Consider the following 25557-nt stretch of genomic DNA (forward strand, 5'->3'; position numbering starts at 1 on the left):
GGACACATATGCTCAGTCCCCTCCACCTAATGAGCCGAGTGCTGGAGGACACACACGCTCAGTCCCCTCCACCTAATAAGCCGATTGCTAGAGGAAACACACGCTGTCACCTCCATCTAATGAGCCGAATGCTCGAAGACACACGCTCAGTCCCCTCCACCTAATGAGCCGAGTGCTGGAGGACACATATGCTCCGTCCCCTCCACCTAATGAGCCAAGTGCAGCAGGATACACACATTCAGTCCCTTCTACCTAATGAGTCCAGTGCTGGAGGATACACATGCTCAGTCACCGCCACCTAATGTGCCGATTGCTGGAGGACACACACACTCAGTTCCCTCCACCTAATGAGCAGATTGCTAGAGGAAACACACGCTCACTCCCCTCCATCTAATGAGCCGAATGCTGGAGGACACAGACGCTGCCACCTCCACCTATTGAGCCGAGTACTGGAGGACACACATGCTCAGTCACCTCCACTGGAGGACACACGCTCAGTCACCTCCACCCAATGAGCTGAGTGCTGGAGGACACACACGCTCACTCCCCTCCACCCAATGAGCTGAGTGCTGGAGGACACACACGCTCACTCCCCTCCACCCAATGAGCTGAGTGCTGGAGGACACACATGCTCAGTCCCCTCCACATAGTGAGCCAAGTGCAGGACACATTTCTGACTCTGATTTACATAGGAGTTTGTCACTCACATTTAGATACAGGAAAGATGTATATCTTTGTACCGTGTTAGCCAGTGGATAGAAAAATATTCAGGACTGAGAGTCCTCAGTAGTTGATACCTTTTAATGGCTAACTGAAAAGATGGTAACACATTTGTATTAGTCTAGCCTGATGAAGAGACCTGAGTAGTCTCGAAAGCTTGCAATGTGTTACCATCTTTTCAGTTAGCCATTAAAAGGTATCTACCACTGAGGACTCTCAATCCTGAATATTTTTCACTCACATTTATAAACACTTATAATCAATGGAGAAAAACAAAACATAAATAATATGCAGCCTGTTCAATGCCATCTTTTTTATTCCTGCTTGCTGACAGTGAATGGAAACCTAATTTTGCTGAAATCCTTGTGCTGGTCTCTGGTCATTTTCACATGTGCGGACCTAGTGTTCAGATTTCACAGAACTTTCTGCAATAAATGTTCCAGGTGTGACCATGATGGAGCTGTGTAGGAGCAGTGCATGTAGGAGATGAGGGCGAGCTGACAGCAAGCAGAGATCTTTATACAAGTGGAATTAGTACAGGATGTTAAATGTGACAATCCAGGAAACAAGAAGGGATTTTTTTTTCCAGAAGTAGCGCCACTCTAGATCATGGCTGTGACTGGTATTGCAGCTTTATACAGCAGATGAATGGATAGGCAGCTGTTTTTGGGGGGGTCACAGCTATCAGGTGTCAGTGAACCCCTGCACTCTTTCTGCAGGATCGGCTGTGGATGCAGCCATTTTCCCATCTCATTTCATGGTGCACAGGACACTTAATACTCATTTCGGTCTCTAATTTACCAGGAAGGCTTCTTTCAGATAGGAGGGTGCAGACGCCTACCAGGATATCCAGACTGAATCTAACGATTGCCTCCACGTGCACCCCAGCAGGGAGAAGAGGGGAACGCCATGACCTCGATAGGATGATTGATTTGTGGGACAGGACATTAGGTCGGTTCTGGGGAGCACAGAGGAATAATAATAATAATACAGTTTAAGGGTCTGTGCACACGTTGCGGATTCTCCTGCGTTGTACAGTACCATTAAAGTCAATCTGAAATGAAAAACGCTGTGCACATGCTGCGGAAAAATCCGCAGCATGTCAATTCTTTGTGCAGATCTGCAGCGTTTTTACACCTGCTCCATTATAGGAATCCGCAGGTGTCAAAACGCAGGTGGAATCCGCACAAAATCTGCCAAAAATCCGCATTAAATCTGCACTAAATCCTCAGGTCACTTTACCTGCGGATTTAGCAAAAGCCGCAAAGAAAAATCTGCAGCAGAATCCAAAACGTGTGCACATACCCTTACAGTTTCAAAACACAAGAATGTGATCAGCGGGGCCATCTACAGGGACGAAGCTACATAGCACATCATGTAGTGTGAGCGGTGTCTGGTGGGTGCAGTCATCCTCATCTGGGTGCAAGAAAGAGCCACATGTCTGCAATGTGCCCCCATAATGGCGCAACCAGCAGCGTCACAATATTGCACTGGATGAACTATAGCGCCGCTTATCTATCACGTCAGGATATTTCTGGGGGCGACCACTGCTCTGATTTACTGAGACATAAGCGGCGCTGCAGCAGATTATATGCATGAGGTGGTCACATACATACTGCACATAATGATAACGATGTGCGCAGCGCGCCACAGCCTGGACTATAACCCGTCCTCCGGATTATTGCTGGGTAACGGATGAGCTTTCGGAAGGTCTGCTGAGGCCCATCGCTTCCTGTGCCGCAGTCTGCTAGATGAACTGTCCCGGCGCACGATCTGTCAGTGCGGGGAGTCTGGAGCCGGTGGCACGGACAGATTGTGCTTGGAAACAGCCAAGAGGCAGCTTAGCTTAATGGGACTGAAAACATTTCTCGCCTAATGTATGAAAAATGCTCCGGGCCTCTATAAAGTCGCTGTTTTGCATTTTTATGTCAAGTTGACACAGAATCTCATTTTACCGTCTTGTGTCTTTAATGCGGGATTTATTGGCTGCTCAGAACACACTGGGTGAAGCGAATAGATATTCTAGGAACGGTGGAATTCTCCATGAGACCGGAGGTTGTGTGCTGCGAGCAGAGGATTGTGGCTGGATCACAACTCGGTACATAATCCGGGACGTGGCTGACATTGGGACTTCAGCCTGCACGAGGTCGGATGAGCAGGGCATCATGGGACATCCACATCCTTGCACTTAAAGGGTTATTCCCCCAATATCAAAGTTATCCCCTTATTTGCTAACCAGCTAACTTACTGATCGTTGTGGGTCCAAATGCGGAGACCCCCAATAATTATCTTGAGAAGGGGGCTCTAGAGCAATGTCCTGAACGGAGCACAGGTATGGCCTCCGCTCCATTTACTGCCAATGTGACTGCCAGAAGTAGAGGAGTGCTGGTATTGTCAGTCCCAAAGACAAAAAATGGAGCGAAGGCTGAGCAGGGGGCCATTCAGGACAGAGCTGTAGAGCCCCCCATTCTCAGGTGATCCATAGCCCTGATCTGGGAATCGCTGGAGTCCCCAAGTTATCCACTATCAAACGCATGGCAAAAACGTAGACCCGTGCACCAAAAACACAGTTACCCCTGTTAGATTTGTCATCAGAGCCGCAGCTGGAGCAAATCCCCGCAGAATCTGATGCCCATTATCACTTATTACTGCCGCTCACATCTCTTGATTTTGGACGATTCCCACATAACTCGGAATTCCTCTATTCCCCGGAGTGTTAGAGCTGGAGTGCTTCTAGTGCCATAATCACGGCTTCTTTTACCTAAACTAATCTACTTTTGCTGAAGAGAGATTCTTAAACTTGACCCATGGATGGTGCTTGAGACGGGAGAGATGGTAATTGTGTTGGAGGAGTCCTATCCATAGTGATGACCCACACAGTCAGTACTCGAGGTCTATGGGGTTGTAGCCACAAGAATAAAACTAACGTTAGAGGCACAAAATCTAATCACATTGCTCAAAATATCTGCACCGGGACCAATGTCAGCAGAGGTTGCGCAGCCCCTCTTTAGGAGCTTCTCATAGGGGCCACATGTGATCTGCAAAGAACGTGTATGGCGGTCACCACCCAGAAACCACAAGGACCACAGGTGATCTGCAAAGGATGTGTATGGAGGTCACCACCCAGAAACCACAAGGACCACAGGTGATCTACAAAGGATGTGTATGGACGTCACCACCCAGAAACCACAAGGACCACAGGTGATCTACAGAGGACATGTATGGAGGTCAACACCCAGAAACCACAAGGACCACAGGTGATCTGCAGAGGATGTGTATGGAGGTCACCACCGAGAAATCGCAAGGACCAAAGGAGATCTGCACAGAACGTGTATGGAGCTCACCACCCAGAAACCACCAGGACCACAGATGATCTGCAAAGGACGTGTATGGAGGTCACCACCCAGGATCCAAAATTCCTTATTTTCCCATGAGTTTCCAAATTATTGGATGTTTTCATTTGTACAAACCTTTCTCCTGTGCTTGTAGTTTGTTACAAAGTATCAGTCTGGGCTCAGGTGTCCACTGGCCTAGATACAATGTAACAAACCTTCCTATAAGACTGATCAGGACAGGTTGTCAGTCTGTGCGTATCCCTGACACGTATAGGGTCCGAGCAGATAACCCACAGTGGACATTTGGATTATACTGCGGTTATGCAGTTTGATGCGCTGTGGCTCCATGAGGGTTAACCGCTTATTGTGGGACCAGATCCCACGTGGCTGATCTGCTGGTTTTCCGCAGGAATCAGTAGCTGTGCACAGCATGGAGTAAAGTCTGAGCACCAACTTTCAGCAGTGAACGGACATGCAGACACCAAACACAAAGAGATATGAATGTTTTGTGGTTTTCAGCACTTAGAAATCTGCAACAACATCCGCATATGCATCCATTCACTGACTGCAAGAAGAGATTGTGCAAACGTGTGCGATGAAGCTGCCAATTTATTAGAAGGCAGTGAAATGTATCAAAGAACCAAGGCATTGCGCAACGCAACCGTGCAGTCAGCAACAACGGCTTAAAGGGGTTGAACAGAATTGGAAAAACATGGCTGCTTTTTGCGGAACAGCGCCATCCGTGTCCATAGGCGGTGTCTTGTATTACAGGTCAGCCCCAATGACGAGAATGAGAGTGAGCTACAGTGCCACCATCAGCCTGCGGACAGGTGTGGCACTGCTTTTTTATCACAGCAGCCATATTGTATTAATGGTGGCGAGTCCCCGCCGGGCTGAGCAGCCTGCAGACTCCTGCGTCAGACTCGCACCTTATTCCATTTCACCTTTTACCTCCCCGCTAAATGAAATTTAAGTGATTGACAGTCGGCGTCTCTAACCATGCAGAAAATGCACATCCGTCACAATCAGCGCGTCTCGCTGCAGCCTCTATTCCCTGACAGCTCTCCACGGAGAACGTGTCATAACTAATGAGACATTTACAGCCGACTACAGACGCCCCTCTCCATTTTACTCTCCAAATAGTTAACCATCTCAATTAAATGTGCGTAAAAATTCATTTACGAATTATGTCAAGCGCAGAATACTAAATATACACACAGCAGAGACGTAGGCGGCCGGCGCTCTGCAATCTGCAGCACCCAGGACGGCAAGACTCAACCTAGACACATAAAGGGCATTTCCACCCGGACAATAAACACTGAGCAGGGGAGGGGTGATCCAAGAGTTATAATGAAGGAGTAATAAATGGCTAATAGAAAGTGGTCAGTATACATACAGAGATTTACTCGCTTTGATCCATGGAGAAAGCACCGTGCCAATCACCCCAACATACAGAGTTTGGCACAGTCGGGGCAGGGCACGGGGCTGATCATGGCATTTAAGCTTTTTTTGTGCAACTTCAAGGGGCATTCCCACAATTGCAAGTCACCCCTGTCCCTAGTATAAGGCATGAGTCGCTGATCAATGTGGGACCGAATGTTGGGATCCCTAGATGAGGTCCTGGAGAGCCTCACCATTAGAGGGAACACTCGGCCTCCGCGCCAATCATTGCTTATACGTTTGACGGAGAAATCCGAGTACAGCTCTTGGGTATCTCTAACAGTCCCATAGACAATGAATGGATCGGAGAACGAGCCTGTGCACCAACACTCCATTCAAGACAAGGCTGCAGGGACAGGATCCTCACCCCTTTCTCATGATCACACGGGATCCCAGCAATCGGACCCCTGCAATCAAGAGGTTACTCCCGATCCTAAAGATAGCACTTTTAGTAGTGGAAATACTCCTCAGTGACAGCCAATACGCCATTTTACCAACCTGAGGAATAAGAGGATAGCACCCCCAGAAGGGCAAAAATGTGTACTACAGCTGACCTCCCGCTGCTTCAGCCACAATCAGTGTTAGCACCAATGGTGGGTGAACAATGCCAGTGTCTAGATGGTTAACAGAGGTAGTTGGCTTCCTTTTTAATCCAGGTGGCCCCCCTGCAATTGTGAGGTACAGATGGCTGCCATGGCAACCTGAGGTCATGTGATGCCCGCAGGGTCCTGCAGCTATGGTGGTCTGTTATGTTCATCCTAACATTTTAGCTTCATTCATTACACTTTGCATTAATTCGTCTGAAGCACTGGAAGGGTTGATCCCCCCGCATGCAGCTTTTAATACTTTGAGGGGTGCAGTTTTTAAAATGGTCTCACTTTCAATAGTTTCTAATATATCGGCCCCTTATAGTCACCTTAAAACTGAATAGGCCCCTAAAGATACATTTTGCAATATTCCTTGAAAAAAAAATGAAATTTTGCTGATAGACTTTTAACCCTTCGCACTCCCTAACAAAAAAGAAGCAGAAATATGGGAAATGTGAGTTAACTTGCTGGTGAGAGAGACAATATGGTTTAAGGGGTCAAACTTTGAATATTGCTAATTTTTCTACATTTTTCTCAAAAATTTCTGATATTTTTATTATAAGCATAAACATACTGACTTAAATTTACCAGTAACATAAAGGGTCATGAAAAAAAGCAAACTCAGAATCCCTGGGAGAAGTGGAAGCTCCAGAGTTACTACCACATAGAGTGACACACATCAGATGTGAAAAATTGGGCTTGGTCACTAAGGGGTTAAGCAGGAAATCCATCCCCTGTGGCTCCGTATTTTTGACCTGTATCTGTGCATTGCAGACTGATGTAACATGATGGTGCCCCTTACATCTGCAGTTTGTGTCATCCTCTACTGAAGTATTTGCATTCTTGTCAGGCATCAGCAGCTCAGGATGAGCAGTGACTGCCCAGATATGTGGGAATGTGACCAGCTGAACCCAAACTGTGACCCTGTGCTCAGTAATCACGCTGCATCTGCTGCCGTCTACAAGGCTCTTAGAAAAGAATCTAATTAAATCTGAAGAATTGTTTTAATTTTGTCTTTCTACCAATTTCCCAAGCCCACGCGTTTCAGCCTTTACCTGCGGAGTCCAGGAGCTTTACCTGCAGCGCTGCAATCTCACAGGTTGGTTCTGGTGATCTGTCATCCTGCAATACGATGAGAGCAGCCCCAGGACTCCGGCTCTCATGTCTCCACTGCCATCAGGGAAATCTGCTGTGGATGAATTTCCTGAGTGCACGACTTGGCAGGACACAAGATCAGTGGTAAATGAAAGTTGGCAGCGGAGTTCAGAGGACGCACCCGGCAAAAGAGGCCTAATAGGTGTAGAAGTAAAGCAATTCCGCTGATCTTCTGCTAAAGGACAGAACGTAAATGTTTCTTCTGCAGAACATCACCTTATGGCAGCTGAGCAACAAATGAGCTCTGCCCCGACTCTGTGAGAAAGCACAGCCTGCATCATCAGATGATGGCAGCACCGACACATGGTAACAAGGTGAGTGTCTGCGGCACCGACACATGGAAACAAGGAGAAGTGTCTGCGGCACCGACACATGGTAACAAGGTGAGTGTCTGCGGCACCGACACATGGAAACAAGGAGAAGTGTCTGCGGCACCGACACATGGTAACAAGGTGAAGTGTCTGCGGCACCGACACATGGTAACAAGGTGAGTGTCTGCGGCACCGACACATGGTAACAAGGTGAAGTGTCTGCGGCACCGACACATGGAAACAAGGAGAAGTGTCTGCGGCACCGACACATGGTAACAAGGTGAAGTGTCTGCGGCACCGTCACATGGTAACAAGGTGAAGTGTCTGCGGCACCGGCACATGGTAACAAGGTGAAGTGTCTGCGGCACCGACACATGGTAACAAGGTGAAGTGTCTGCGGCACCGACACATGGTAACAAGGTGAGTGTCTGCGGCACCGACACATGGAAACAAGGTGAAGTGTCTGCGGCACCGACACATGGTAACAAGGTGAAGTGTCTGCGGCACCGACACATGGTAACAAGGTGAGTGTCTGCGGCACCGACACATGGTAACAAGGTGAGTGTCTGCGGCACCGACACATGGAAACAAGAAGAAGTGTCTGCGGCACCGACACATGGTAACAAGGTGAAGTGTCTGCGGCACCGACACATGGTAACAAGGTGAAGTGTCTGCGGCACCGACACATGGTAACAAGGTGAGTGTCTGCGGCACCGACACATGGAAACAAGGAGAAGTGTCTGCGGCACCGACACATGGAAACAAGGAGAAGTGTCTGCGGCACCGACACATGGTAACAAGGTGAAGTGTCTGCGGCACCGACACATGGTAACAAGGTGAAGTGTCTGCGGCACCGACACATGGTAACAAGGTGAGTGTCTGCGGCACCGACACATGGAAACAAGGAGAAGTGTCTGCGGCACCGACACATGGAAACAAGGAGAAGTGTCTGCGGCACCGACACATGGTAACAAGGTGAAGTGTCTGCGGCACCGACACATGGTAACAAGGTGAAGTGTCTGTGGCACCGACACATGGTAACAAGGTGAAGTGTCTGCGGCACCGACACATGGTAACAAGGTGAGTGTCTGCGGCACCGACACATGGAAACAAGGAGAAGTGTCTGCAGCACCGACACATGGTAACAAGGTGAAGTGTCTGCGGCACCGACACATGGTAACAAGGTGAAGTGTCTGCGGCACCGACACATGGTAACAAGGTGAGTGTCTGCGGCACCGACACATGGAAACAAGGAGAAGTGTCTGCGGCACCGACACATGGTAACAAGGTGAAGTGTCTGCGGCACCGACACATGGTAACAAGGTGAAGTGTCTGCGGCACCGACACATGGTAACAAGGTGAAGTGTCTGCGGCACCGACACATGGTAACAAGGTGAAGGGCCTGTGGCACCGACACATGGTAGCAAGGTGAAGTGTCTGCGGCACCGACACATGGTAACAAGGTGAAGTGTCTGCGGCACCGACACATGGTAACAAGGTGAAGGGCCTGTGGCACCGACACATGGTAACAAGGTGAAGTGTCTGCAGCATGGACACATGATAACACGGTGGAGGGTCTGCGGCACGGACACCTGGTAACAAGGACAAGGGCCTGTGGCATCGACACAGAGTAATAACGTGAAGGGCCAGCGGCTCCAACACATGGTAACAAGGTGATGGTCCTGCGGCATGGACACCTGGTAATAAGGAAAAGGGCTTGTGGCATCGACAGAGTAATAAGGTGAAGGGCCAGCGGCTCCAACACATGGTAACAAGGTGAAGTGTCTGCAGCACCGACGCATGGCAACAAGGTGAAGGATCTGCGGCACCGACACATGGTAACAAGGTGAAGGGCCTGTGGTACCGACACATGGCAACAAGGTGAAGGGTCCGAGGCACCGACACATGGTAACAAGGTGAAGGGCCTGTGGCACCGACACATGGTAAAAAGGTGAAGGGTCTGCGGCACCGACACCTGGTAATAAGGAGAAGGACATGCGGCACTGACACATGGTAACAAGGTGAAGGGCGTGCGGCACTGACACATAGTAACAAGGTGAAGGGCCTGCTGCAGTTTCACACGATAACAAGGTGAAGGGCCTGTGGCACTGACACAGGGTAACAAGGTGAAGGGCCTGCGGCACTGACACATGGGTAACAAGGTGTAAGGCCTGCTGCACTGACTCATGGGTAACAAGGTGTAAGGCCTGCGGCACGGACACCGTGTAACAAGGTGAAGGGCCTGCGGCACTGACAAATGGTAGCAAGGTGAAGGGCCTACGGCACTGACACATGGTAACAAGGTGAAGGATCTGCGGCACTGACACAGGATAACAAGATGAAGGGCCTGCGGCACGGACACATGATAACAAGGTGAAGGGTCTGCGGCACCGACACATGGCAACAAGGTGAAGGGTCTGCGGCACCGACACATGGTAACAAGGTGAAGGGCCTGTGGCACCGACACATGGTAAAAAGGTGAAGGGTCTGCGGCACCGACACCTGGTAATAAGGAGAAGGACATGCGGCACTGACACAGGGTAACAAGATGAAGGTCCTGCGGCACGGACACATGGTAACAAGGTGAAGGGCCTGCCGCACTGACACATGGTAACAAGGTGATGGACCTGCGGCACTGACACAGGGTAACAAGGTGAAGGGCGTGCGGCACTGACACATGGTAACAAGGTGAAGGGCCTGCTGCAGTTTCACATGATAACAAGGTGAAGGGCCTGTGGCACTGACACAGGGTAACAAGGTGAAGGGCCTGCGGCACTGACACATGGGTAACAAGGTGTAAGGCCTGCGGCACGGACACCTTGTAACAAGGTGAAGGGCCTGCGGCACTGACAAATGGTAGCAAGGTGAAGGGCCTACGGCACTGACACATGGTAACAAGGTGAAGGGTCTGCGGCACTGACACAGGATAACAAGGTGAAGGGTCTGCGGCACCGACACATAGCAACAAGGTGAAGGGTCTGCGGCACCGACACATGGTAACAAGGTGAAGGGTCTGCGGCACCGACACCTGGTAATAAGGAGAAGGACATGCGGCACTGACACAGGGTAACAAGATGAAGGTCCTGCGGCACGGACACATGGTAACAAGGTGAAGGGCATGCGGCACAGACACATGATAACAAGGTGAAGGGTCTGCGGCACCAACACATGGTAAGAAGGTGAAGGGTCTGCGGCACCGACACATGGTAACAAGGTGAAGAGCCTGCAGCACCGACACATGGTAACAAAGTAAAAGGCCTGTGGCACGCATACATGATGACAAGATGAAGGACCTGCAGCACTGACACAAGGTAACAAGGTGAAGGGCCTGCGGCACAGACACATGATAACAAGGTGAAGGATCTGCGGCACCGACACATGGTAAGAAGGTGAAGGGTCTGCAACACCGACACATGGTAATAAGGTGAAGAGCCTGCAGCACCAACACATGGTAACAAAGTGAAGGGCCTGCGGCACGGATACATGGTAACAAGGTGATGGACCTGCGGCACCGACACATGGTAACAAGGTAAAGGGCCTGCGGCACTGACACAGGGTAACAAGGTGAAGGGCCTGCGGCAGTGACACATGGTAACAAGGTGAAGGGCCTGTGGCACTGACACATGGGTAACAAGGTGAAGGGCCTGCGGCAGTGACACATGGTAACAAGGTGAAGGGCCTGTGGCACTGACACATGGGTAACAAGGTGTAAGGCCTGCGGCCTCTGCATCAATAGAGATTGTAAGGAGCAGACAAGATCTGTGGGGTTGTAAGCAGTTTGTGGAATGCAGTGAAGGACAGAAGGCAGAGCAATGGTTAACAATTTTAGGGGAATACTCCACGTAGGGAGGTGAAGGGTTAAACAGTGGATAAAACAGTATAAATGGCAAAGGATATTGTAAGGTGAAGGATAAAGGATCAAGTATAGAAGTTCCTGTGTAGCACTGAAGTCAGAAGTTCTCAAACTGTAACTCCTGCTAGGAATGCAATAGGGCCAGCAACGGCTGACGCGGTGTCTTTTCCAGGAAGGTACTGTGGACAAAAATGTCTAGTCTTCTGGTGGCACCGGTCGGTCTCCGGTACCATCCGCTGGGCCTAGTCCATATACTACAAGCCCAGCGTGGCTCAGCAAATACACACTGGCGAAGTAAGGGCGCAAGAGTCTGAGCAAATAGTCGCTGCCAACGTCAGGGCGCAAGTGTCAGTCCCGTATGTGGCCACTCTTAGGTGGCACGTGTACTGTACTCATGGACATGGAACATACGGCACCTTGTTCTCTGATCGCTACTGGGTGCACTGCACTTTCCTCTTCATGTTGCGCGCTGTCTGTTCGTGCCAAGACTCAAGCGCCGACAACCACTGGCGCGCAGCTTCTCTCTGGTGGTCACCAGCACCCTGCACTTTCTCTCTGTAGTCACTGGGCACACACTGCTCGTTCCTCTCCTTCTCTGGTCCCCGCTGCTGGCAGTGAGAGACGTCGTACGCTGGCCTGTGCGATGCTGGTGCTCCCAGGACGGAGCAGTTCTCTCCCTGACTGCTGGGCACACCTGGCTCTGCACTCTCTGCAGCGGTCCCTGTCTCCAGATTGCTGCTGGGCACACTGCTCCCCTCAGCGCGACAGCTCTCTTCAGACAGTGGGACCCTGCGGAGCGCACCACTCGCCTGTCTGTGTGCTGCCCTCCGTTCGCGCCAAACTGCTCTGCTTCACGTGCCTTTTCTTTTTATACCCCCCACTACTGCACACGCTTTTCTCCTCTCATTCCCCGCCCTCCTGGGACAGAAAGAAGGTCCAACTTACTAGCACTTCCCCCAGACAATAGGGGAAGGTCCGGCTCACTCAGGCTCCCCCCGGGAACAGGGGATGCAGCCGCAATAGTTCTGGACCCGGAATGCAGGTACCCACGGTCCGGCCATCCACCTTACAGGGTCGTCAGGTGCCATGATGTGAGGGACACAGTAATTTCAACGGGCTTCCACGCCTTTGTATCCCTGCCCCTCGGACGGTGATATTTGGCCTGATCACGTAGTCCTTGCTACATTTGCTCTCTGCTTTCGCCATCTTCTAAATTATGCCCTTTGCAGTGGTTTGCCCTGGCTCCGCTAATCCTAATAAGTGCCGGCATCCCCCTGGACCTTCTTCACTGGCGATATGCTGCTGCCATTGATTGATCATTGTCAGTGTCATCTTTAGCTCTTGAAAGCAGCCGGTCCCAGGTGCCTCCAAGTACAAAAGAGCGAGCGAATATTCCTGAGGCCGGAGAAGCCTCGTGCCACTCAGCGGCGGAGCGGCACACTTACCCCGGCCTTGCCCTTGTCAAGCCATTGTAGTCGTCTCTGTACAAGTAGCATTGATTTACTGTCTGCAAGCACAAAGCTTTCGCACCGCAGATCTGATTCCAGAGGTCAGTCATCAATTTACAGATGCTATGGCGCACCTGACCTCCCACACTAACCTGTTATGGCATGGACCGCGGCACCTGGTACATGGCGTAGGTAGAGAATGGCGCATGTGGGTGACACACTGGGCAGAGGACAGTGGGACAACTATATGGAGAGAGCCCCTTTAGCAAAAGATTAATCGGACATTAAAAATATATTGGAAATAAAGTAGAGGAACTGGAGGGAGCACAAGCTGCTCTAACCAAATACGCAAGTGAATTATCTACAGGACTCCAACTTCATGAGGATCATATTAACACTTTACATATAGCTCTAGAGGAAATGGAAAATAGAAACCGGAGAAATAATCTTAGAGTCCGTGGAATACCGGAAGTAACTGGTCAGGAAGATGTGACAGCAACTCTGACAGAATTATTTTCACCCCTGCTGGAGCCAAGTGAAAGACCAATGTTGATTCTTGAAAGAGCACATAGAGCTTTAAAGCCTAAACCCAAGACAACAGAACCACTGAGAGATATAATTTGCAGGATTTTGGACTTCTGGATGAAGGAGAAAATTCTTAAAAAAGCAAGATCAATGGAAACATTGAAATACGGAAGCACAACAGTGCGTATATTTCAAGATCTCGCCACTTCAACCTTAACTAAGAGACGCATACTTAAGCCTATAACGGATATACTTAAAAAAAAACAATTCTTGTTCCGATGGCTCTTCCCCTTCGGTTTACTGATTACAGAGGAGGGCAAGAGATTCACAGTTAGAACAACAACAGACGTTGTGAAGGTCTGTGAGGAACTTAAGATCATACTTGATCCGATACCGGACCTCAGATTGCTACACACACATCTCCAGCTTCCGAACTTACCGATACAGGACCAATGGAAGAAGGCAGGTGGTCCGAGGAACCAGAAAGCCAAGAAAAGGCAAGCGGGAGCTCAGCGTTCTGTTACTACTTGAACTATGCTCATTAAACTGGACAGACTACGCTAAGTTTTGCTCTACTAGCTCATAGGTGGTATAATATGATGATAAGATGCTAGAATTTATCGGTTTCCCTTGCTGGGTCTATCTTAAATAGACTGATAGTCAAAATGTTTAGGACAGGGCATCAATCCCATGTTGATGTTGATTTATTCATGTTATCTTCTCTTTATTTCACCCCTGTTTTTCACCTCCTTCCCACACCCTTGACCCTCTGGCGGAGTGGCGAGAACCGATGTCTGAGACCTAGGGTTCCTGTGAGTTGCCATGGATGATAAAGTGCAAACAATGACCATTGTATCATATAACGTGAGAGGACTGAATGCACCGATTATGAGGTCTCAGGTATTATCACACATTAAGAAACTTGGAGCGGACATAGTTTTGCTACAAGAGACGCATTTCACACACGATAAGGCCCTGAATTTAGAAAGACAGTACTACAACACCTGGTACCATTCATACTCATCCTCCAGTAAATTTAGAGGGGTCGCAATAGCGATTTCCAAACATATGCCATTCCAATTCAAGGAACTGATCAAGGATAATGATGGCAGATTTATCTTCATCAAGGGGACATTAGCTCATCAATTAATTACAATAGGGAATCTTTATGCTCCCAATACGAAACAAGATTTTGGTTTGCTAAAGTAATGAACGAAGTGACTCAGTTCATTGAAGGAACCTTAATATTAGGGGGTGACTTAAACACGCCTCTTGAACCAGCGCTTGACACCTCGTCAGGGAGATCTAACATTACAAAGAGAGCACTAAAACGTTTCTCCACGGTTTTACACTCAAACCAACTCATTGACACCTTGAGATATCTTTGCCCTTCTACAAAAGACTTTACCCACTTTTCACAAGTGCAATCGCCATATAGCCGTATTGATTATCTTTTCTTACAATTCCAATCTATCTCATACCTAAAAGATGCGCAAATATTACCCAGTATAAACGCTGACCATTCTATACTTTTGATAAAGTTCATAATGGGACACAGACCCAAAAATAACACGTGGAGGCTGAATGAGTCTCTCCTGTCTGAACAGCCTTTTAAAGTTAAGATAAAGGAAACGTTACAAGCATATTTCAAGCTTTAAGGGGGATTTACACATGGCAATATCGCTAGCAATATCGCTAAAGCGTCACCGATTTTGTGATGCAGCAGCGATATTGCTAGCGATATCGCTACATGTGATACTTACCTCCGACCGACTCCCCCGCTGGCTATCGCTGATCGCGTGAGAACGTCCTGGGCCGTGGACGTGGGTGGAAGACGTCATCATCGCTGCGTCTGACAGGTAACGACCGCTGCTGCATCGCTGCTGAGATCTGCCTGTTTGGCAGCTCACTAGCAACCATTTAGCGATGCACCAGCGATCCTGACCGGGTCATATCGTGGTCGGGATCGCTGGTGCATCGCTAAATGTAACGGGACCCTAACACGCAGGATCAAATACAATTCCCTATTGTTTGGGAAGCACACAAGGCTGTGATAAGGGGTCCGATGATCTCAATAGCCTCACACTGGAAGAAAGTAAGGCAAACAAATTTGAATTTCTTGTTTAAGGAGATCCAGCTGCTTGAGAAAAATCATAAGCAAACACAAAGCCCCGACACCTTGGTCCTTTTGACACAAGAGACAAACCCTAAAAGACTTATTGAACAAAGATTCAATTAAAACTTTCACGAAATGGAAGCACAAAATTTTTGCACATGGAGACAAAGTGTTGAGATTCATGGTCTCTCTGATTAAAAAAAAGGAAAGCGAGGTCACCAATTTATACACTAAAAAGTCCAAGTGGAACTAAGATCAGAGACCCAGATGGTATTCCAAAATTACTGTTCTTCTCTTTGTAATTTGCGCTCTGGGGAAACAACAGAACAACTTGAAAAACGAAGGGCTGATATTAGGGACTATCTACAATTAGTTCATTTACCAAAACTGTCCGAGGGTCAACAACTCGAGTTGACCAGTTCCATTACGCTACAGGAACTCCAGTCTGCCCTGTCGAACTGCCCAGTGGGCAAGAGTCCGGGTCCAGATGGCTTCCCTGCCTCCTACTACAAAACCTTTCAAGAGATTTTAAACCCCAATATTTTGAAATTGTGTAATGAAGTGCTAGCGGGAGCGGCCTTCCCGAAGCAGACGTTGGAAGAGCACATCTCCTTAATTCATAAAGAGGGCAAAGACCCCGAGTCATGTAGCAATTACAGACCAATCTCACTATTAAATAATGATCTTAAACTCTTTGCAAAAATGATCGCCAAAAGAGTGAGTTTGGTCTTAGACTCGTTAATATCACCAAACCAAGCGGGCTTTGTGAACGGCAGGGAAGGCAAGGACAATTCTCTAAGAGTCCTATATTTGATGCAACATGCGCATCTCAATCGGCGGCCCCTGATATTAATGGGAACGGATGTAGCATTCGACAGGGTGGACTGGACTTTCATGCACGAGACCCTCTTGAAATTTGACTTTCCTGAGAAGCTAGTTACAGCTATATTTCAAATGTGTAAGTGTCCAACAGCAAAGGTGAGAGTTAATGGAGATTTATCCATCCCACTTGAGATTAGGAATGGCACCCGACAGGGTGGCCCGCTCTCACCGTCCTTATTCATCTTAACTATCGAAACTTTGATTCAAAGCATTAGACAACACCCGGATATTAATGGGGTTCAAATAGCAGGGACATCTCATGTGGTAGCAGCCTTTGCGGACGACTTGTTACTTCTATTGACTAATACGAATAAAGAAATACCAGCAGTGCTGGGGTTGTTTGAAAAATTTGGAGATCTCTCAAATCTTAAAATAAACCTTGATAAGTCGGAAGCGATAAGTATGAATGTCCAGAGCTTGACACTGCGGGAAGCCAAGTCCAAATTCCCAATTAAATGGAACTCGAGCCACATCAGCTACCTAGGGATTAAATTGAGTCCTCAATGGCACTCACTGCTTGCAATTAATTATCTACCATTACTCAACTCCACGTTAGAATCAATTAAGACATGGAGAGCGCCTTTTGTCTCCTGGATGGGGCGGAAAAACTTATTAAAAAGCTTTATATTACCCAAGTTCAGTTACATATCAAGAATGCTCCCTATTAAAATACCTACCACATTTTTTCAAAGGGTACGTTACATTTTTGGGAGGTATATCTGGAAAGACTCCAAACCTAGACTCAGGTTAGAACCCTCTCACTACCTAGAACAAGAGGAGGTATGGGAGCTCCTGACCCACGGAAATACCACATAGCAGCAATACTGTCTTTAATAATTGATTGGATGAGGGGCCACAAACAAAAACTATGGACAAAAATAGCAGAGGACACAATATCAATACCGATTACTACCATATTACATGCATCCAAAGAGTTTATTTATAAATTAGACATACCCAATGTTATTACAAGGTATATAGTACAAACATGGGCAAACTATTCCACTTTATTTATGCCACTCCCGTCACCTCTAGCCAGAGTCATGGACCTACCGGGGTTATACTTAGACCAGGCCAACACTATGTCCACAGACTCCTTACACCTGATTAGAGACAGTGTGGACGCTCTTATGGCAGATGGCACGCTACTTCCGCTAACAGACTTACATAATAAGTTCCCAAAATACCATCTTAACTTTCTACACTATTATAGACTCAAAAAAGCTATGGGTTCGTATCTGCAACAAGGAATCCCAACCAGGAAGTTGACGATTTTTGAATCATTACTAACCCAGAAGAAACAGCCAAGAGGTGTATTGGCATAGCTTTATCAGATACTCTTGAGCAACTCAATCCCTGCAAAACGGGCTTATATACTAGCTTGGGAGAAAGAATTAGGCATTAAGCTACAGGACTGGGAAGTTGAACGTATTTACAAAAACTCATATGGCCCATCCAGTGATCTATGGAAAGTGAAACTAGTGAGGAGGGAAAATCGTCCTGTATTCTGGGACAGGCTGCTCCCATCAGTATTTGTGTCATTAGAGACACAGTGCTCTCACATACACTGCACCAAATCTGCTGCTGTGTGAAGACATCAGTGACACAGAGCTGTCTCATTCACACAGCAGAGGCTTTGTCACACAACAGATTACATCAGTGACTGCCATCCCCTGTGCAGATTAGAAGCTGCAGACCCCCATCACTGGCCATCACACAGTCTGTTCTCACTACTGCCAGCAGCCTGGGACAATGAGGGAAGGAATTACTGATAATGAGTTATGTATTGTAATCATGGAGTGGCCCAGAATACAGGACGATTTTCACTCCTCACTAGTTTCACTTTCCATAGATCACTGTTCAGCATGTGTCTGCGGGAGGAGCAGCTCTCTGCTCTCTGCAGTGAGGCTGCTGGAGGGGAAGAATTTGTTACTGTGTGATGAGGGCTGCTTCATGTGGACGGGGAGGGCCTGTAGCTATGGAGGGTGGGGTTGTTGCTATAGAGGGCATGTTTGGAGTAGAGTAGGAGGTTACGACTAGTTCTCATTTCAATGCCATAACACCCCCCCATTGGACGTTCTGTTCAGAATATCTAGAAAACTGTGCAAACTAGTGACAGAAAGTAAATTACTTATTGTCATAATTCTGTAGCCCAGATATGTACTGAGATTATGTGAAAAGCCCGGACAACCCCTTTAATTCTTTGAAATGAACTAAATTTTGGAATTAGAACAGCACAGCCATAATGTAAGGAAATCTGTTTTCTTTTTATTAGGACACAGTAGCTGTACACGAAAAGAGATTTTGATTGAAATCAAATGCCATACAACCTGTAACTGATTAATAACCGAATGATTTCCATGTAACCAAATGCTCTGTTACATACACCTTCCAGTTTTCTACGTTTTTTTGTTTGCATTTAAAATTTAGTAAAAAGATGTTTAAAAAAATACAACTATATGGAGAGAAGAGACCAACTCATGTACAGTAGAGGAGATGAATGTAAGACCCAGTAGATATTGACCCCTGACTGATGCAGAGAAAAGCCCCCGACCAACGGCAGTGATGGAGGCTGCGAGGTATTGTAAGGGACACATCCCCTGTACTATCCCCCAGGAAAAAAGGCTCAGAGGAAAGTGAGGTCTCCGGGTCACATTACACCGTCTATTAGCCGCATACGGATATATACCGATCAACCGAGGATTGAAGGACGCGACAATCAGACGTCATAAACGTGACCGGGACACAAAACTGGAAGACGTCACGGGGAAACCAGTGTATCCTCTCTGGTCTGTCGTCTATCCATCCAACTATCCATCGTCTATCCATCTATCCATCCATTGTCTATCTATTATCTATCTCTCTTTCTAGCCATCCATTGTCTATCTATCCATCCATCCATCTCTTGTCTATCTATCCATCCAACTATACATCATCTATCTATCCATGCATCCATCATCTATCCATCCATCCATCCATCCATCATCTATCTATCTATCCATCCATCCATCCCTCGTCTATCTACCCATCCATCTGTCTATCTATCCATCATCCATCTATCCATCCCTTGTCTATCTATCCATCCCTCCCTCATCTATCTACCCATCCATCCATTGTCTATCTATCCATCCCTCGTCTTTCAATCCATACATACATTCATTCCTCCTCTACCTATTCATCTATCCATCCATCCATCCCTCATCTACTTATCCAACCCTCCATCATCTATCCATCCATCCATGCAGCTATCTATCCATCCATACTTTGCCTATCTATCCATCCCTTGTCTGTCTATCTATCTATCCATCCATCCAACTATCTATTCATCCACCTCTCTTGCCATATCTACAGTATCTGTTATCCATCCCTCTTTCTCATGATGTCCATCATCCATCTTTCTGCCTCTCTTACATGTTTCTCTTCCTTCACTTCATTTCCATTATTATTCCTCCATCTTTCTCATCATTCGGGTGTGGAGACCCCGTCACCTGCCCGCACCTCCCAGGAGGGAGGTAAAATCTCATCAGACAGACAGTATTTTGTGTGAAGCTCTGATAGACGCTCGGCACTAATTAGAGGTGGGCTTGACGAGCCGGACCCCCGGCGAGCCTCCCGTGGTGGGCTGCACACACGCTGCGAATACATGCATACCCCCAGAAGATGCCCGTGGATACAGGGTCTCCTCCGCGTGCCGGCTCCCCACCTCTCACTGCTTTGATCTGCAGATGCACTTAAAACCCCAGTGATTCAGCCAGAACTGTTTACCTAGCATTTCTCCGAGAATCCGTCATGTTTGACTTTCTCCAAACTGTTTAATTAACATCACGGCGTATTGAAACCTCTAATGAGCAGCGCTGCCTCGGAAATCACCCAATCATCGCGCCTCAATCAATTTCTTTCCAACTCTTATCAACTCATCACGGTTGTTTTTTAGGCTCAACGCCGCGCCGGCTTTAAAGTCACAATTTACATAATGAGGTTTTGCGGTTCTAGTCACTGGCGATGTGACGAATCTGCATCCTCTACACCGAGAAAAATATTTCGTCTCATCGCGGGAATTGATTCCGCGTCCTGTAAGTGGCCAAGTGAATATCCTGCAGATTAGGGCCATTTACACGAGTGAAACACAGTTTTGTATTTGCTTGTCTGATCTCAGGCTCTTGACCGCTATCTTATGCCGTAATAACAGAGGTGGCATCATAGCGGCCCTGGGCGGCATCACTGGGGGCATCACAGGTATTACGGTACATCCCACAGATAATGGACTTCAATATATGTTCTATGCAATCAGTAGAATCTGCTATCGGCTTGTTTGGTCTGGACCGAGGATCGCTGCAGTAACCTAACAGGACCTCCACAACCACACCCGCATCAGCGGAGATCTCCGGCTCTGAGAACCCCATCAACCTGTCACTTGTGGAGTGTGACATGTTATCAATAGCACAACTGCAAGACGGCATTATGTTCTTACAGTGTGATGATCCTTTAAGGGGTGAAGGTGATGGATGGGACATGTGAATGTCTCCTGCATCTGCAGCACCACTATTACAGTGCAGACGTTCACAATGCCCTTGTCCGGCCGCCATGCAGAACCCAAGAGAACATCGGACAAGGGCAGTGTGACTGTATTACTTATCTCGTCATTCCAGTAATTGGGAAGATGTCCTCCACTAACACTTTGTAATATCTTATATTCTCTTCTAGAATAACGCCTTGTGATGACAATAATGGCGGCTCTTCACCGCTGCTGCCAATACGCCCCATTCCAGGAGGATCCTATTTTCCGATGGTTTTTGCAGATGGTTGGGACATGTAGCATCAATTAGTTATAAACGAAACAAGAAGAATCCTGTAATGAAGAAACTGTCGTGCAGGGAGGACTCAATTAAAGGGGCAGTAAATGTGAATATCGCTTACATGATCTGTCTTTAGATAAGATATCCCTTTAAGAAAATGGATTCTCCAGAAGGAATTCACTTACCCAGGACTGTGAGCCGAGCCGGCCGTGATCGGATGGCGGCTTGTATAGCCTGACATTCATACAAGGCATCATCCTGGAGCTCCGCGCGCTGAATCTTTAAGTGGTGTTCTCCAGATGAGTGGTCGCCCTCCACAGAGTATCGGGGGTAGCCTAAACCAGAGACAAGGTGTATGAAGCCATCATTTCTACCATTAGACACAAAAGCTGTTTGTCCCCCAAACCCACCATAGTGGAAGCCATCCCTGCCGCTTCCTTCTACTGTAGATGGCGACCTATCACAGGACTACCTGAGCTCCTGACCTTACCCTGCAGCGTGCTCAGCACCTTACAACAACCCTACTAGGGAGAGTCTGGGGGTAGGGCTCTAATGCTTATAGGGGCCCCCAGAAGACCCCAGATTGGGGGTGTATCATTATAGGGTAGCTGCATTCTCTCGTTCTGCTGGGAATGTGGCCGTGATACATTGTAATAATCTAATGGTGAAACATAAATAATCTCTGCTGTAAATGTGTCTAAAAGCGCATAGTCCATAGAAATGACAAATCATGTTAAGTCTTGGACTTCCCATACCAGAAAGGTCCCTTCCGACTCCTAGCGCCAATCCATCTTTGATCCAGAGCACGACGCCATGATAACCGGGGATGGCACACGGTAAGCTCACCGGCCTGCCGGCCACCACAACTTGGTCCTGCGGTTGTTGGGTGAAGGAGGATGATTGACCTGAGAAGAGAACACACAGATCATTATTAAGGTCGGAGTCTTTTATGGTTACACAAGCAAATCTTATTATCTAGTCGCCGGTCGAGTGATTGCTACCCCAATGTACAATTAGGAGACGCGTTACCCCCCTGCGATCCTCTGTGGGGCAGAGAGGACCCTACAACCCAATAGCTCTGTCCCTGGTAGATGCGGCAATATAAGACGCCACTCTGTACAAGACTGAGACGTTGGATTCAACTTCTACAATCTACTAATAAATTAAAAATGAGCAGAACAGGCAGACTTTTTTTTTTGTTTTGCATAAAAAACGAGCGCCATCATCTGCATCGCTCAGAACAGAAACATTTCTTTCCCAAGTTCATAAAAAAATGATGACAATAATCTTGGCTTTATTTAAATTGCGAGCCCTCGAATGAACGATAGCACCGAGTACAACTTAATAACATGTTTGCTCTGGAAGTATTACTGGCGAATTGATTGTGGGGTTTGTGTATTACGGCCGCCTCGAGGGCTCCACTCCGGCCACTTCCTCTCCTCGACCTTTCTGATTGAGGCATCTTCTGGACGAAGAGGCGAAGGACAACAAGAGGCAGAAATGGTCCTGTGAGATGCGAGAGGCCTCTCGTACAATCACACAATTATTGATTAATCCGGAAGAAGCAATGGTCAACATATCTATCACCACCGAGAGATGAAAGGGATTCCTGTGATGTGATGCCACATCCAGTACATCGCAGGGAAGGCACATTCCTGGATTGATCGGTCTGAAAAAAAATGGAGCAAATACAATGAAATGTGCCATAGGTTTATTAATGCATGGCGGCACTTAAACGGCAAACACTGAGGGCCGTGGGTAAGTTACATTGTACACTGCAATGTAGCGGCAGCACGTAGCCATGTATGATGGCGTGCCTCGCATTGTCCCGGAGTCGCTGTGTAGCCGTAGCCTGAGATTCCAGAAGACGATTTTGTAACTACAGGGGGAGCAACAAGGTATAAGGCCGAAGCTACAGCAATTCTCAGAAAAGTTGTCCGACAAAAAAATATCTGTGCAACTTGTCTTTTGTGCGACTAGCTAGTAAAAAAATGGCAGAATCACAGAGTGGTTACATGTACTGTAAGTTGCTGTCCCATGAGACTTGCATTGAAGTCAGTCGCCTCGGAGTCACAGCCAGCGACAGGAAATCCAGCGCATTAGGAAACATTCGTGACTGTGTCGCAGTAACTTTAGGATGCATGTGCAATGCGGCACCATGGGTTTTTTTGATGCAATATTACAATGTAACATCACCGTATCCCTAAACTAAGGAGGCAATAGCTTCTCTGCATGAGTGATATGGGCATCAGGTCACATTTTCACTTGCCAGATTTGTAGCAAAATTTTGCATACACCTGAATAGGGTTTGTAAAGCTCCATGCACCTACAGCAGAAGCGCCCCCATTCAGATGTATGGAAGTGATCGCAATGCTGGGGGTCGCATGAATAAGTCGGCATGTGAATACCGCACAGCAGCTTGGTGCAGCCCGTTGAAGTTGGGTTCATAAATGTTGCAGCAGGTTTTAACTTTACAGTTAGAAATTCATTGCACATTGCATATTATTAATGGCCGGGCAGTTTCTGCAGAACCATGCATCCGATAACAAGAAGCAAACAATTTGCTGGACGGCGTATGATGCAAAACTCTGCACAAATCATCAGGGCCACAAGTAAAGAACATCAGACACAAAATAATTGGACGATTTGGTCTGTAGATCATATGCGCAATAATAGGGATGTGAAGCGAAGGGGCAAAAACTGCAGCACACGGGTAAGACGTTAGCAGGAAATAATCCCCCAGCTCCTTGTCATCATCATCATGTAGGAGACCTGGAGACCTCCCAACCGCACTGAAAAATAACCTTCTCAAAGGCAACAGATCGTCCCGGGGAAGAGGAAACGGAGCCCATCAATGTTCAAGACTAAATGTCAGGAGAATGTGATGTCATCGCAACTGGGAGAGAAAGAAATCAGCCTCGCATCTCAGAAATACCAATAACAGGATCCTTCTCCAAACTGGAGCTCCATGTGGAAGAGACTGGGAAATATGGCGGAGCCGGCGTACAGACTGCCTGATGTCCCTACACCGGAAACAGGCGCTGCTGAATGTGTAAGAGGGTACAGAGGACAGTTAAACCCTGCGGACGCTCCTATGTCTTTGCCAGTGCTGGTGTAATTGATGTATTGTGTATATACGTTTTACCTTATATGCTTGACAATGCCGCTTTATATATATATGTACATATGTTATTATGCAGGGTAAGTGTAGGAAACAGATTACCCACTAGAGAGGGCCACAATAGATTTACATAGGAACTAGTTAGTTAGGAGAAGCCAACTGGGATAAGTGAGGGGAGAGCTTCCTGGTTTCAGGGAGTAGGGGCTGGGAGCCCAGCCAGGGCAGTTGTGCCCCACAACGTTAAAGCAGAGGAGCCCAGCTCATCCAGGACCTGGAAGCTAACCATCACACAAGAGGTGGAGGAATACAGGGCAACATCAACATGGTGACAGCTAATTACGTGGGATTAACCCCAAATGTCCCAGGTGAAACGGACAGAGAACTCCTGGAATGGATTGGGCTGACCAGACAGAGCGCTACGGTACCGGAGGTGACGGTACGACCCTGCAATATTCCTGGAGGCGTAAGGGACAGCACAGGGAAAGGAAAGGTTATGACATATGAAGAATCCTGTGTTGTACCTGTGACTAATCTGGATGAGCTGAGAAAAGAACTGAGTAAGGTTGTTTGTTTAAAACTGAATCTGGACTTTGCCTGTCTTTCCATGGTATTTAAAGGAACTAACCCCCAAGTAAGTGAATCATTGAATGCACAACAAAAGGGACAATGTATTTAAGTGATGGAGGACCAGGGTGCGACAGAGCAGCCCCTGTTAGCCACGACTACCACCCCCTTGGTCCCTGTTGCAAATGTGTCCTGGTAACAACTACACTTGCAGTGGTAGAACAGAGAGGCTCAGCTCCGCAAATCTGATTTGTTCAGTTCCTTAGTTTGGCTTTACCAGATGATGCAAACAAGCCGATTCAGCTGCAGACACGTACCTCATGTCCTATATATCCACAGCTGCCCCCGATATCACAAGGAAACTCTCCCCCTGATGTCACATGGAAAGTCCATCCCCCGATATCACAAGGAAAGTCCGTCCACAGATATCGAAAGGAATGTCCATCCCCTTGATATCACAAGGAACGTCGACCCCGATATCACAAACAAAGTCCCCCCCCCGATATCACATGGAAAGTCCCCACACCCGATATCACAAGGAAAGTCCCCCTATATTACATGGAAAGTCTGTCCCCCGATATCACAAGGAACATCCATCCCTCCGATATCACAAGGAAAGTCCATCCCTTGATATCACAAGGAAAGTCCGTCCCCACGATATCACCAGGAAAGTCCCCCCCGATATCACAAGGAATGTCCCTGCC

At 47.7% G+C, this 25557-nt stretch overlaps 1 protein-coding gene across 2 annotated transcripts in view; it reads right to left on the reverse strand.

Moving 5' to 3' along the window:
- The window catches only part of KIRREL3 (kirre like nephrin family adhesion molecule 3), an 851964-nt gene that overhangs the window by 272377 nt on the left and 554030 nt on the right, over positions 1-25557 (reverse strand). For both annotated transcript variants that reach the window (XM_073569972.1, XM_073569971.1), the window contains exons 3-4: positions 21924-22073; positions 21354-21503 (exon numbers count right to left, since the gene is read on the reverse strand). In XM_073569972.1, the coding sequence (XP_073426073.1) occupies positions 21354-21503; positions 21924-22073 (300 nt within the window). The remainder of the gene's footprint in view (positions 1-21353; positions 21504-21923; positions 22074-25557) is intronic.

Source organism: Dendrobates tinctorius, unplaced genomic scaffold, assembly GCF_039654945.1.
Source record: "Dendrobates tinctorius isolate UK_male_01 unplaced genomic scaffold, ASM3965494v1 ptg000028l, whole genome shotgun sequence".
NCBI lineage: Eukaryota > Metazoa > Chordata > Amphibia > Anura > Dendrobatidae > Dendrobates > Dendrobates tinctorius.